A 14912-nucleotide genomic window follows, 5' to 3' on the forward strand; every position below is an offset into this window, starting at 1 on the left:
ATAGTAATACATCTTCACCTTCCACCAGCACAACATGAAGGATGGTTTGCTTCGCCTGCACTCTCCTAAATATTTTTGCTGTTAGAGAGAATAGAGACAAAGCTGAGCAGACAGCGTGAAAGCAGTAAATACAGGCATTCAACACTGAGGTGCTGTCCATGGTGCTGAAGCAGCGTCGCACCAATAGGGCCCAGGAGCTGGCCATTGTCTGACTCATGATGCTGGGGATCAGAGGGACACTTTGCTAAGGGCAGCGGTGGAAGAATTATTCATATCCTTTACTTGTAGAAATGCTACAAATAAAGGCTTAAATAGCCCATTGTAAGTGAAAGTGCTACATAAATAAATTCACAAAATTAAGTGTAGAAGTTTTAAGAGGTCACAAATTTTAGATTTGAAAAAGCAAAAAAAGGTATTTTTGAAAAAATAAATTCCTCATTGTGCAGAGTATCAATTCATGGTTTCATGAATTCAAGGTTTAAGTAGCATTTTAATGTTGTAGTGGTTACGTGTTGTAGTTGTATGCTATATGCTATATCTACTTTATGTTCTCTGCAGGTAGGTAGTTTAACATATGTTACTTGTCAGAATAAATTGGTAAAAGTGTAATAACAGATTTGAGGTCAAAACTAACAGCATTTCATGTGTCTAAATATCCATCTGTACGATATTTCCCTGTGAAAAGTAATACATCATAACTGTACTTTAGTAGAGTACTTGAGTAAATGCAAGTTGTTAGTTTCTTTTGTTTGATTATTTTTCAACACCATGTCAAGGCAGACAATCAGACAGGTGGGAACACACACAAAGGCAGGAAGTAAAGTTACACACAAACACATGGCTTAACACAAGTCTACATCTGAAGGACAAGGGACACTCTTTCAATGACAACAATGTACATATTTTGGACAGGGAGCACAGATGGTTCAAAAGAACAGTGAAAGAGGCCATTTACACCAGAAAAAAGAAACAGTCTAGAAATATGGAAGGAGGGCTAAGACAAATCTTATTCCCCACTTATAAAACTGTCCTTTCATCGATTCCCAGGAAAGTAAACCAACGCTCATATTTTGCCTCCTTTGACAATGCTAATGATGGTTATTCAGACTTGGCCTCACGTGACTCCAACGAGTATAATGACTGTTTTGCAACAGCCAGAGCACTTACAAACCAAGCGGCATCCATCACCTTGATAATGACCCTATATAGGTTTTATTGGCTGGGATTCCCTACCAGTCAGAACTGAAGAAGCCCCTCGGATGAGAAGCAAAACGTCTTCAAGTATCTTCAACCAAGTCCACTTGCCCTTGATTTTTACCTTCCTTTGTATGAGGAAGGAATGAAAGTAAATGTACTGGCTGAGCCTGAGAGGCATAGAAGAGAAGAGTCTACCTTCCTTAGACAGGGGGGATCTAAAATAAAGAATGGAAAGAAACACAGCATTGTCTAGTTCCATCACATAATCAGCACATAACTTCTTGGCAGACTGTTTAGTCTTTTGTTTGTTGTTATCCTGTGGGAAATGCAGCCAGTCAGCTTGGTTAGAAGCTTTGTTGGTTTTTGTGTTTTTTCTTTTGTTGTGAAAGAGTAATTAAAGTATATTCCAGGGAGCCCTACATTCCCCTTGTCTGTTAGTTAGATCTCCATAAACTTGAGTCCAACCTACTTGCTTGTTAAAGCTCCTGTCTCTATTCCCATTTGTGGCATTGGCAGGCCTTAGACTGACTAGGAGTTGTGTGAAAATATGCAGCTATAAAGTGAAAAATTCACACCAGCTTTTTATGTAAAAATACACCTGCCTCCTTCAGCCTAAATCACAAAGTGACATTCAGCAGTATCCCATTCTCATTCATTTCAGCACTACGGACGTGTCCTGTTTGCACATATGAAATGCTGCTGTGGGGTCTGAGACTGGTGAAAAACTGCCTCTTTAACACCAGCAGTGAATGAGTTTTCTGTCCAAATATAAGCAGTAATCATGTATATCAGATCTTCATTTGGTTGCCACTTGGAGCCATTACATTTTGTTTTTGTAAAGTTTAAACTTTCAACAAGATACAGCCGTTGTAGACATGCCATTGTTTAATTCAAGAAATGTTCTATAGAAAATAATAATGGTTGATTGACAGACCAGAATTCATCTCGATTCAATTTGGTTCTGTGTGTGTGTGTGTGTTGTGACAGTTTAATGAAGTGCTGTATTATCCTAATCTTCAGTTTGATTTGCAGAAGAAAAAATTCAAAATATCTTTCACAGTAAAATATATCGGCTTCACCAGGCAACTAATTACATAGTGTTTTGTTTGGCAAACAAATGGTGAGCTGTCTGATGAAATTGGTTGGTATGACAATAGTATCATCTTCCCACACAGCAGATTAAATCTATTTTTTTTTCTCTTTTGATACTTCCTCTTCCTTTCCCATCTCCCTCTCTCCATTATCTACATCATTCGCCCTCCTTGCTGCCCCCCTTTCTTCCCTGCCACCTGCATCTCTTCCCCTCTATCAGCCTCCACTCAGGTGCTTTTCTCCTTTGACGTGGGTAACGGGCCGCTGGAGGTTCGTGTGGAGTCGAACGCGCCGCTGAACGACAACCGGTGGCATCGAGTCCGAGCCGAGCGGAACGTCAAGGAGGCGTCGCTCCGATTGGATGAACTTCCTGCCGCCACACAGGAGGCTCCTGCTGACGGACACTTCCACCTGCAGCTCAACAGCCAGCTGTTCATAGGTGATGAGTGTGATGTGTGACAATTAAGGGTGATTTGTGATTATAAAACTGCCTCTTGTGATAGTACGAATGTGTGTTTGTGAGTTTCTGTGTGATTTTGGCCTTCTTCAAGTCTTCTGGGAACAAGTCTCTTCCTGTCACTAACTAATACACACGTTTGCCTTTTTTCTCATATCATCTCTGCTCTCCAGAGAACCAGTAGTTCATTATTTCTGCCTCTGCAGCTCCACTAGCACTCAGCAGCTTGATCACAGAAATTTTAGTCAAATATTTTTCTCTCCCGGCAAATAAACCTCAAGTTCAATCTTTAAATGCTCTGTATAGCACATTCCTAGTGTTTTTGACCACTCAAAGCACTTTTACACTACCTCACATTCACACACAGGTGGAACAGGCACTAGGGGCAATTTGAGGTTCAGTATCCCAAGGACACTTCAACATGCAGCCTGGAGGAGCCAGGGATTGAACTGCCAACCTTCTGATTAACAAGCAACCTGCTCTACCTCCTGAGCCACCAGGAGAAATTTGATCTGCAAAAGGTTTAAAACAAACATACATGAGGCATAAACAAAGATAAGAACAGCCGTTATATACAACCTCTTTTGTTTGTCTAAAAGTACTCAATAAGTTGAAATGATAGCCTCAACAATCTATTGTTCTGAGCAGCTATTCAAGCAAATTTAGGGCATTAATTGTCGTGGGTGCAAAGGAAAATTTGTATCTGTTAGTTTTTATTTTGGGCAATCTGTATCTTTGCCCAGAGGGGAGAAGAAGCTACCTTAACAATGTTAGACAGTTTATTTTTGCTTTGCACCGTAAGATTCCCATAACAAGCTATGCAACAAAAAGTTAAAATTGATTCAATAAAAGATTTATAAAATAGAGTCATCAAAGTTTTGTCCACATTAAAAGTATCCAGTCTGCACAGAAAATGAAGCCTCTGAAGACCCTTCTTGTAGACAGCAGGAGTGTTAAGGTCAAAGTTTTTGTCAATAACTGTTCCTAGATACTTCACTGTCTCAATAGGTGAGCCCTTGGTTATTGAGAGTTTGAGGGGGGAGTTGGAGAAGTGGTGGTCACACCAATCAACGAAGTCATTCAAAACAGGCCCATGGTCGACCTCTCCATCCTGGAGCAGACTGACTAGAACTGTGTCGTCCGCAAACTTCAGAAGAAACCTGTTTTTGTGGTGACTCCTACAGTCATTTGTATATAGGAGATACAATAATGGGGACAAGACACACCACTGGGGTGAGCCTGTGGATGACATTCGCTTCTGAGATAGAACCCCATTAATGCTGACTGACTGGGGCCTAAATGTTCAAAAATCCAGTACCCATTTTACCATACCTGGACCAAGGTTAAATGTGGACACAAGTTTCCTTACTAAGAGGTGTGTTTGGATTATATTAAACGCTGATGAAAAATCAACAAATAAAAGCCTTGCATGGGTTTTTTCCCCTCAAGATGCTTATACAGAAGATTAAGTAAGGTGTAGTAGCATCGTCTACTCCTCTATTAACCTTATCAGACAGGATTTGCTTGATCAATCACTCAAAGGTCTTCATCACTATTGATGTTAGGACTACAGGCCTAATGTCATTAAGCTCTTTTGGGTATCTGTTCTTGGCCACAGGTACCACCACAGATTCCTTCCACAGTGTTGGGACCTTATGCTGGGAAAGTGACATATTAAAAAGATTGGAAAAAAATGTCACATAATTGATCTGCACAGACTTTTAGAAATTTACCAGTTATCCTGTCAGGGCCAGGGGTCTTTCTAATATTACATACAACATAGATCTAACAGAATGGGCACTGATTGTAGGTTGAGAGGGGGTTGCACAATCACTGAAAACATCAAACAGATCACTCTGTGCATTTGCAAAATCATGTTTGTCATTAAAATGTAAATAAAAATCATTCAGGGCATTTGCAAGCTCTATATTTGAATTAAAGCCATCAATAGCTGAACTCAACAATCAACTCACAAGAGTGCTGTCTGATGTAAACTTAAGAAAGAAACAATGAAACATAGACAGTGCTTTGTCTTGGTAGTCAAGGCTTTTGTGCAGGACAGCTAATTACATAGGGTTAGCATATAAACAGTTTCACAACCAACTTTATTTACATCACAGGGAAGTCTCAAAAGACTTTACAGAGAGTTGTTTACATTTCCCTGTCTCTTAACAAACACTCATTGTGAGTATCCTAATGCACCCTAAGGCCTAATACATGTGTACATGCATTTACGTCCTTATAAAACAATTTTAGAGCCTCGTAAGAATTTAAAACCTACATCTATGCTTGCTTGCTAGTAGCTTCTCCCTTCCCTGCCCTTTTTGGGGTATTGCTATGTTTTGTAGCAAGTTACCACCACCTGCCAATAGCACTCAACCAGGACTGTGTGCACATACCTGTTTCCAAGAGACTAACAAAATGGGGGCTCACTCTTAAAAACATTGCTCCATAGCGCCTCTAGTGGTCACTTCACTGGGTAGCGTTCATAAACAAAAGACACAAAAGATTGAGTACATCAACACGATGTGAATTGCAATTGTGATTTTGTTGTTTTAGTTAAAGGACATGACTTGGGTTTAGATTTAACATTGATAGTAATTCTAACTGTAAAGACTGCTACTGGATTTATAATCATATATCTGTATAGTATTAGGACTATAGGGTATAAGATGAGCTAATAACAAAAACAATCTTTCTCAGTATAATTGTCTAATTCACACATGCTGAATTGTTAATTTCTGTTAAGTGGTGATAAATACGGAGGATGCCAGTTTGGCACATTATATATTAGGGATCCAATACTGCAACTTTCCGTCTAAAGGCAAACCTAATAGAAAAAGTTTAGAGATCAATGGAAGGTAGTACAGGATGTGATCGCCGTCAGACTGGGATTAAATCCTTCGAAAAGGTCTAAAAATATTCTCTTTGTTCACATATGTTAATCTATTATTGGCTGACTCTTGTTGTCTACACAGCTGTATTGGATATGAAAGGTGCTGAGTCTGCAATTCCTTTCTATAGGGCTTCTACTACTTCTTTGTTCACAGCCCTACAGTTTAAACTCTTGATAGACTGAGATCCAGGCCCCAAGATAGTAGCAAGTCTGAAATCCTCCAACACAGCCCTACATACAGTAAAATTAAACTAAATATTCTGTTTCATAGTGATAAACTGCTAGTGGCTAAATGCTATCAGCTGCTCAGCACTACTGAATATGAATGCAAAGGCTGAGTTGATGGCTCACGACAACTTATCAATAATCACATTTCTTAAATAAGCATCCATCAGGGATCAGTGTTGTGCTTGATGTGATTTGTTGCAGTGAGGGTCTTTAAATAATCTGTAAATTAAGATGAATCTTTACGTTATCTCATAGGCTGTCATGTAATTAACCATCTTTAATGTCAACTTCATCCATACTGCAGCCCTGTTTGTCTCAACTTCATCAGTTCAGTTCTATAATTCAGATTTTGTTTAACCTCTCACTCCATCTGTTGACCTGCAGCCGAGAAAAAAAGGAACTCCATCATGTATTATCAGGTTTTATCCTTCTGCAAACGTTATGTATGTCACTTCATATCAGTAAACACACTAGAGAGAAAACAAACCAACAAACGTTTATGAGATTGGATGAAGGCAGCAGCAGCAGTAGGGAAATCGAGGTGAATATTGATTATTTGCTGAATGTGTTTAGCTGAGAATTTACTTTGAGGTCACCACCATCAGCCTAAACTCATACACATTTACTTCTGAATTATCAGTACAGTTCCTGGAATAAGTCTGATAGATGTGTGTATTTGAATGGAACCCGTTTGGTTTGGTATTTGTATTAAATTGATTTGATGGTTAATTTGATATGCAGGTATGAAGAACTTCCATCCTCCTTAGTAAGAATAGAACAGTAATAAGTATAATGCATTTTCTGTTAAAGTCTCCTTGAGGAAGCTACTTAGAGCATTGGATGTATAAATAAGAATCAATATCAGCTCAGCTTGAATGCAATCCTAAAACCACAACACTGCCGTGTGAGCTATGACATGTAGGAAGGTAGGTAGGTTCAAGTTATAGAGTGAAAGTGTGTTTTGTAACACCCTTCTGTTACATAGCAGACAGTGGGTACCAATAATCTTCTGAGCAGTTTTAATCACCCGCTGCAGAGCCCTCCGGTCCTGGGCCGTGCACATCCCATGCCAGTTTGTGATGTTTCCAGTCAGGATGCTTTCTATTGCTCCTCTGTAAAAGAACTTGGCGTGGGAATTTGGCCTTCTTAAGCGTCCTCAAAAAATACAGTTGTTTTTTTTAGCTTTCTTTACCAGCGTGGAGATGTGAGATGACATTGTGAGGTCCTCTGTGGTCCGCTGTTTCCCAGGAACCTGAAACTGTTCACCTGCTCCACCTCAGCACCTCTGATGTAGACAGGAGTGTGTGTCTTTACCTCCTTTACTGAAATCAACGATCCGCTCCTTACTTATACCTATACTGGTACTTCTTGTTCATGAGCCATAATCCTGCCTTCACAAGCAAAAACATTTACTTTTGTTTGGATTTCTAATTCTTGTATGCAGTAAGTAGATCAACTATGTTATCACATGCAGTGCTTGTTGGAGAACTCCCCGGATTTATCAGTCTACTCAACTGTATGAGTCAATGAGGTACAGTGTTGTCTTATGAATTCATAAGACATAATTCCATAAACTGTGTATTTATGAGACTTAATTACTCCTTGTACAGATTTATAAGGCAGTGAATGCCATTGTTTCAATTAATAACCCGTTGTATTGCCTTGCATGGATTTATAGTTTTTTTATTGCCTGATATTTGTAGGTGTAAAATATCCACACGCAGCAGTTTCAATTGAAAGAGTTTTGCATTCGTTGCGAACAGCATGTCACATTACTTGTTGTATTGCCTGGTTTGGATAGATAAGCAGTGGTTTATTGGTGCTGCACTGGCAACTCTGTTGGCTGGTGTGCTGAGATATTTGTTTTCTCGCATCCTTCGAGTGGGTCAGTAAGACACCGTATTTCCATTTTGTTTAAAAGCAAACCTTCTGTAATTAGACTGCTTTTGAGATATTGTTTGACTTAAACTTCACAAATCCTCATTGTTGCTACATCAGCAAAATCAAATCTGCATTCTGGGCTCTATATTCATTGTGGCACACAAAGCGCAAACAGCGCTTTTTTCCTGAACTTGAAATTTGCTTTGCCCGTCTGCACAGTTGGAAGAAAAGGCACCGTGCAGACATAGAGAAGGCTCAATCGAATGAGGCAATGCAAAGAGAGGTGAAAATAGACATTTGAGAACCACATCTGTTTCTGGTGCAACGTCAATCAGCCACCACTTTGGTGATTTTATCAACAAGAGGAAATGGAATAGCAAATGCACAAAACTAACAGAATAATACCTAAAATGTAAATAAACTATTTAAATTAACCACCCTTCAACTAGTGGATGCATTTAAATCAGCATCAAAAAGAACTTTTAATGTGATTTAAGCAGGAACTTCTAACTCCCCAGTTTTAAGTGCATTCTCTCTTTCTACACTTTTCTGGGCCTGCATGTCAAGGTTCTTTGTATTTTGAGTCACGCACTTTGCCTTTGATGGTTGCTTTGATCTCCATTTCACTAATTGTTTTTCTATTCAGTATCATGTGGTCTCATACTATATGCTTCTGTAGAGAGTGTGCTCTCTCACAGTACGAACTCATGTAGAGAGACGTGTAATTGTCTTGTTAGAACTGAGGTTGTGTATGAGGTTGAAATTCTCACTGATCTTGAAGGACTCACTGGTAGCTTTACTCAGAATTGGTCAGATGTGGAGTTTATCTGCATTTGGATTCTTTGATATTTGCTTTAATCTTTACTCCACAAATCCCTCATTATGTTTTTATTTTTATTTTTATAAATGATCTTAATGGCTGTATGAAAAATAAACAACAGTTTTCAGTAATCAATCTAGAAACCAACTTCTTACAACAAAACCATACACACTTTTTCATTTGCATTGTTTTTTGCTTGGGTAATGTGAAAGGCACTTAAAATCCAGTGTTTTATTATTAGGTTAATTATTATTAAAACCAAAGCAGCAACAAAACAAACAACTTCTTAGACCAGAAAGAATGATGGCTATTTTCATTCAGATTTTTGAAAGCAATACTTTAATTCATGACCAAACCTGTGCGAAAATACTGTAGAAACATTTCAACCTGCCCTAGAAAAGTTTATAGTCCAGTTCAGTTTTACATACAATTGGTCTTTTTTTCCAGATGGAAACACTTCACTACTACACAGTATGTCACAGCAGCAATTTTGCATCGTTTGTTTTCACTGTTGGTCAAAAAACTACTTCCTAGCTAACATAGGAGACTTTCAACAGATTAAATGACCCCTATGTGTAGCTGAGAGTCAAGGGTCTGACAAGTAATAGCCAGACAAATAATTGCTTACACACAATTAAATTATAATCTATGATGATTGCCCCATCCCCCAAATGTATTATTGGCAACTGCTGTCAGTTGTTGTGAAGTTTTGTGTCGTAGTTTATGAAATGTTCTTTGCATAAAACAAATAACCTACACCAGACAACAGCAGATGTTAATGTTTTCTGATGCAAAATTTTCAGGTAGGCTTCCAGCCTTTGGGAACAGACTGACCTGGTACGGGGGATGTAATTGATTTTCGCGGTTCTAAAAAAAGCTTTTTTTTACCAGGCGTCGATGAAAATATCACATTTTTTCTGTATTTCATATCCATGTAGTCTGTAATGGTAAAATAAATATGTTAATCTACAATGGATTTATGTTCCTTAGCTTCTGACCTTCCAAAGGAGACCAGAATTCTGCATCTAGGCCTAATGGTTGAGGAGATATTATTGATTTTTTTGGGGTATGTTATTTTAGGCATTTTTCCTAGAAATAGGTGCCAGGTACCATGTATACGCCACTTTCATAATACATGCATTTATATTTCTAAATTAAAATTAATCTAACTAAAGTTTTATTATACAATATTTTACATCTGTTATGTTTAGTGAAGCTCACATAATTCAAGAATTTACAGTCAGAACTGTATCAGAGCAGAGAGAGGGACCTAACAGAGCTCAGTGATTTATTGGTGTGAAAAGCTGCTGCTGCTGAACAGTAGGAAGTTGTCAGCTTTGACGGCTGAGAGCAAAGTGCTGGCATGTCTGAACTCTAAGAACAATAACAATTTCAATCCGTGATCTTTGCAGAAATGGCAGGTTGTCAGATTTGAACTCTTGCTGTGCCATGAAGGCTCAGGATGTGTGTGCGCAATGGTGGACATGTATTATTTATAATGTTTCACTGTTCTCAGGTTTGTAGCTAAATTAAACTGCAAGTGAGGTGCTGGAGATGGTGCAAGGAATATATAGACATTACCAAACAGTAATTCAGAAAGGCAGCCAACTACCTAGTTGGCCTGTCAACAGCGAGAATTATGCTATGTTACAGACCTAAAGACAGCTGATGAAAGTTATGTCCCGATTCAGCTTTCTACCTACAGCTTGATGCCTCATTGCTGTTTAATCATTGTGTCACTGCATAAAGGTGTTGACAGTTTGGAGCTTCTGGGGGAGTAGAGACGACATGTGGATCAGCTTTACATGACACGAGGAGGAGAAATGAAAAACTAGAGGGAAAGAAAACATACAGACTAGTCAGCACACAAAGAAATAAAATAAAGGCTGGGACAAAGATGATAGACAGGAATATTGTGTGGCGTCAATTCCTACATGCTTTGATGCTGATTGCTTGTGATATTACTGACAGTAATTTCAGCCTCAAAGGAAGTTTAAAATGAAACATTTTATAACTCCACACAGAAACATGTATATATGTACAACAAATGTAATGTAAAAAACAACAACAATGTTTTTATGTTGTCAGGAGGCACAGCGTCCAGGCAGAAGGGCTTTCGGGGCTGTATTCGCTCCCTGCAACTGAACGGCGTCACCCTAGACCTGGAGGAGAGGGCGAGGATCACACCCGGGGTTCGACCCGGCTGTCCAGGTCACTGCAGCAGCTACGGTTCGTTCTGCCAGAACCAGGGCCGCTGTGTGGAGAGGGCCAACGGCTTCCACTGTGACTGCAGCCTGTCAGCATACACTGGAGTCTTCTGCCATACAGGTACACACGTATACACACTGTAGAGATCAAGTTATACTGTCATACTATCCAATGTTGCTATAGGTGTCCTTTGGCTTAAGAATCTTCTCAATTCTTTGAAGGTCATTTTTGGTTATTTTTAACCAATTCGCAAGACTAATTTAAGAACAATATCACTTCCTCACAGCAGCTTGTCACATTAAAGAGACCATACAAGCTGAATGATTTATGAATTAAGCTTAATGGTGTCTGGAGTTTTTTTTTATAAACAAACAAAAGTTACATCCAGTGTTACTCTTTCCACAACCAATGGTGTGGATTAACTGTTTCAGCAACTGTTTCTCATGTTGCCCTCAAACTCGCATACGCTTGTGTCGCTTTGCACATTCTTGATATGAACAAAACTTATATATAATCTTATATTTCTCCTTAGCTCAAACAACATTGATGGTGCCACCTACCTTGGCCTCTCTTTATGAGGCCGGTCTAACCACTTTACAACATGCTACAGTGTCACATCATGTCTCCATTCCCTCCTCTTTGCTTTACATTTAATGTAGTTGACTCATATCTGGCAACCTCCAAGGTTAAAGCTGTTTTGATTTTATGTACTGGCTTGTGAGTCCTTCACTGTACAGATGAACCCTGAATGTCTTGGTCTCCATAAAGATGACGTCTGATCAGTCATTTGGTGTGTATATAGGCTGTTATTTATATATATATATATATATATATATATTAACCTTTTGCTGCACTTAACACTCATCTCAAAGTCCTTAGTTATTATATGACATCAAAGGTTTCACTCAAAAAGTGTCTTTTCTATGTATTGCAGTCCTGTGTTTGATCTGGGTTCAATAACTGAGAGGATTCTCTTTGCCCTCTTCCTAACAACTACTGGTTTCTATTGAACCTATCAGCATATACATTAGCAGGCAGAGGCACAGAAAGTAAAATTTAATTGCTTTGATGCATTTGTGAAATGATGATATAGTTTGTGTATATTTTTTTCCTGCTTTTATGCTGGTATTTTGAGAACAGCCCTGTGTGGCAACGTCAGTGTTGTTTTGATGCTGTAAAAATTTTAACCCAGGGCCATTTTAAAAAATGATTCTCTTCCTGGTAATATTGAATAATTATTCTACTGGATGGTTAAAAAGTCATTGCATTTCACTTCCAGGAAAGCTATCAATAAAACAAAACTAAAGTAATAAAAGGCAGAAAAAGAATTGGCTACTATTAGGGTTATGAACCTCTTCAATTATTCCTGAAATTTAGAGCAACGAGGGTCAAACACAATATTACGAAAGCAATCTGAAATGCAGTATTTTTTGCTAACCAGTTATACTGGATTGCTCGAAATTTAACAGTGTATGATATTCTGTCTGCATGGGGACAGCAACTGGAGGATTGCCAGTTCAAGTCCAGCTTGAACCAGACACTATGGAGTGTGGACTGGTAGCTGGAGAGGTGTCCGTTGAATTTCCCCAAGGGCGTTAATAAAGTAGTTCTTCTTATTCTTTATAGGTCCAAAAAGATTTTTAAGCCTCTGCATTTTTGGGCCAGTAAAGCATGTGTATAAGAGTCTTTCTCTGGCTGAGCCAATCAACTGCTTACACACATGAATGGTACAAAAATGATACACAGATCTAGCTCTTTAAGACTTTTGTGTAATTTGTATTAATTCTAATTGCAACTTTTTGATGCTCAATAAATTTTCTTGATTGTTTGATTGTTTGATTCCCTTCACATTTTTGGAAATGTTGTCATTCATTTTCTTGCAGAGAGCAAACTGAAAAGATTGATAGCACTCTTTTATTGGCTCCCTCATTAATACATTATATTTTGTTTAAAATATTTTGTGTAAAAACAACAATTTGCTGTTTTATAGCGGGGGTCGTGTCAGCCTCAAGAATGCAAATAAACACATTTCTCAGAATGATGGGATGGGAAAGTCTCTCTGGGCCCGTTTCAAAGTGGCTCTGGTGTTTGCCTCATTAGTTGGGTTACTTTGGGCTGATCTCAACTCTGACAGTCGAGAACACCTAAAAGGCTCATGGTCCAGTTCTATGTTAACTGTGGTGTTGTTTGTTTGTGATGGGAAAGTATCATTGTGAATAATCCATCCATTCATCCATCCGTCACCACTCATCCAGGGTCAGGTCGCAGGGGCAGCAGCTCCGGCAGAGGACCCCAAACCTCCCTTTCCCGAGCCACATTAACCAGCTGTGGTTGTTCCATGACCAGGACGGAATCCGCATGGTTCCTCTTCATTCCAAGGTTCGACTATCGGCCAAACCCTCCTCTGCAGCACTTTAGAGTAGACTTGACTAGGGAGGCTGAGAAGTGTGATACGCCTGTAATTGGCACACACTCTCTGGTCCCCCTTTTTGAACAGGGGAACCACCACTCCGGTTTGGACTCCTGTCCCTGACTTCCACTCAATGTTGAGGCATGTCATCCAAAACATCCCCTCACATCCAAAGCTTTTAGCATTCCTAGACAGATCTCATCATTCCCCGGGGCTTTATCACTGTGGGGTTGTTTGACGACCTCAGTGACTGCCGTCAGGGAAATTGATGATGATCAGCCTCGAGCTCTGCCTCTACCATAGAAGGCATGTTAGTGGGATTGAGGAGTTCCTCAAAGTGTTCCTTCTGTCGCCCAATTACCTCCTCAGTAGAGGTCCAGTGTCCCACCCTTGCTGTACACAGCTTGGATGGTTCCCCATTCCTCCCAATCACAACTCTCCAGGTGTCTCCCATACAGGACTCCATTCAGGGTCTCCAAGAAGGCAGAATACTGCTGTCAGAGTCAGAGTCAGAGTTTCCCCCCCTATGGCCCGCACATAGGGAGCAGGCACCAGAAACTCGATGATGAGCCCTTCCTCTGGGCGAAGTTCCAGACGGGGGCTCGAGATTCCTCCGAGCAGGGTAGTTCCTCCTCTTCCTCGTTTTGACATGAGGAGTTTTTGAACCATACTTGGTCTGGCCCCTCCCCCAAGACCACTTTTCCATGGGAGACCCTACCAGGAGCACCAGGCTCCAGACAACACAGCCTTCAGGTTCATAGGGAAACACAAACCTCTCTACCATGATAAGGTTGCCGGAGAGGCATTGCCAGTAAGAGGGAGTAAAATCCCTAAAATGAAAATACAAAGCAAACAAGAAAGAAAAAGCACTCAAGTCAAGATGAAAAACCAATAGCCATACTCTTGTTCTGGTAACATCAAAAAGCATCCATTCATCTTTCATGGTTCAAGAGGTTTGAATATGTTTGTAGTCTGCACAAGTCAATGGCTTATATATTTTTTTTTGTCAGAGTTTCTGATATCTTTGATGTATGTTTTGCCAGTGTGGCCCCACTGTTTTCAAAGAACACCTTTGACTACCTTGACATATCTTACAAAATCAACGTTAATTTTTCCTTTCCATTTCTGATATTGCCAAATAAAAGTATTTACTGTAATCTCTCTGTGACTGTCTCTCTTCCCCCAGAGGTGTCAGCCAGCTTCAAGCCGGGGACGTCTGTCAGCTACACCTTTAAGGAGCCGTACGAGTTGAGCAGGAACAGCAGCGCTCTGCCGTCCTCCATCTACTCTGACATGACGCTGAGAGGAGAGAACGTCTCCCTGAGCTTCAGGACGAACCAAAGTCCGGCCGTGCTGTTCTACGTCAGCTCCTACTACAGAGAGTACCTGGCCCTGCTCATCAACAAGCACGGTGAGCAGGCTTTTATTTTGAAGGAGTTTGTTTATGTGGCAGAAGTTCAAGCCTGAGGTGGAGTGTCTTATTTTGACTCAATCCTTCTTCCTTTTTTGAAATGGCCTCCTCCCCTCTTTTTTGTTCCCTTTGTGGGTTTCTTTTATTTGAATACTTTTGGAATCTCTTCATCATGTGGGTTTTCCCTACTTCAAATACAATCTTCCTAATATTATGTATTTTCTCATTCTTCCCTCTAATTACCCCTCCCTTTGCCTTGCTGCCTTTGCCTTGCTCTCTTTTTTCTCCTTTCTTGTTCTCTCCTCCTGTTTT

General features: G+C 39.8%; 1 protein-coding gene across 5 annotated transcripts in view; it reads left to right on the forward strand.

Moving 5' to 3' along the window:
* Window positions 1-14912, forward strand: part of LOC123972662 (contactin-associated protein-like 4) — a 122340-nt gene that overhangs the window by 88923 nt on the left and 18505 nt on the right. For all 5 annotated transcript variants that reach the window (XM_046052230.1, XM_046052231.1, XM_046052233.1 and 2 more), the window contains exons 17-19: window positions 2510-2728; window positions 10660-10899; window positions 14376-14600. In XM_046052230.1, the coding sequence (XP_045908186.1) occupies window positions 2510-2728; window positions 10660-10899; window positions 14376-14600 (684 nt within the window). The remainder of the gene's footprint in view (window positions 1-2509; window positions 2729-10659; window positions 10900-14375; window positions 14601-14912) is intronic.

Source organism: Micropterus dolomieu, linkage group LG06, assembly GCF_021292245.1.
Source record: "Micropterus dolomieu isolate WLL.071019.BEF.003 ecotype Adirondacks linkage group LG06, ASM2129224v1, whole genome shotgun sequence".
In the NCBI taxonomy this organism is placed as follows: domain Eukaryota; kingdom Metazoa; phylum Chordata; class Actinopteri; order Centrarchiformes; family Centrarchidae; genus Micropterus; species Micropterus dolomieu.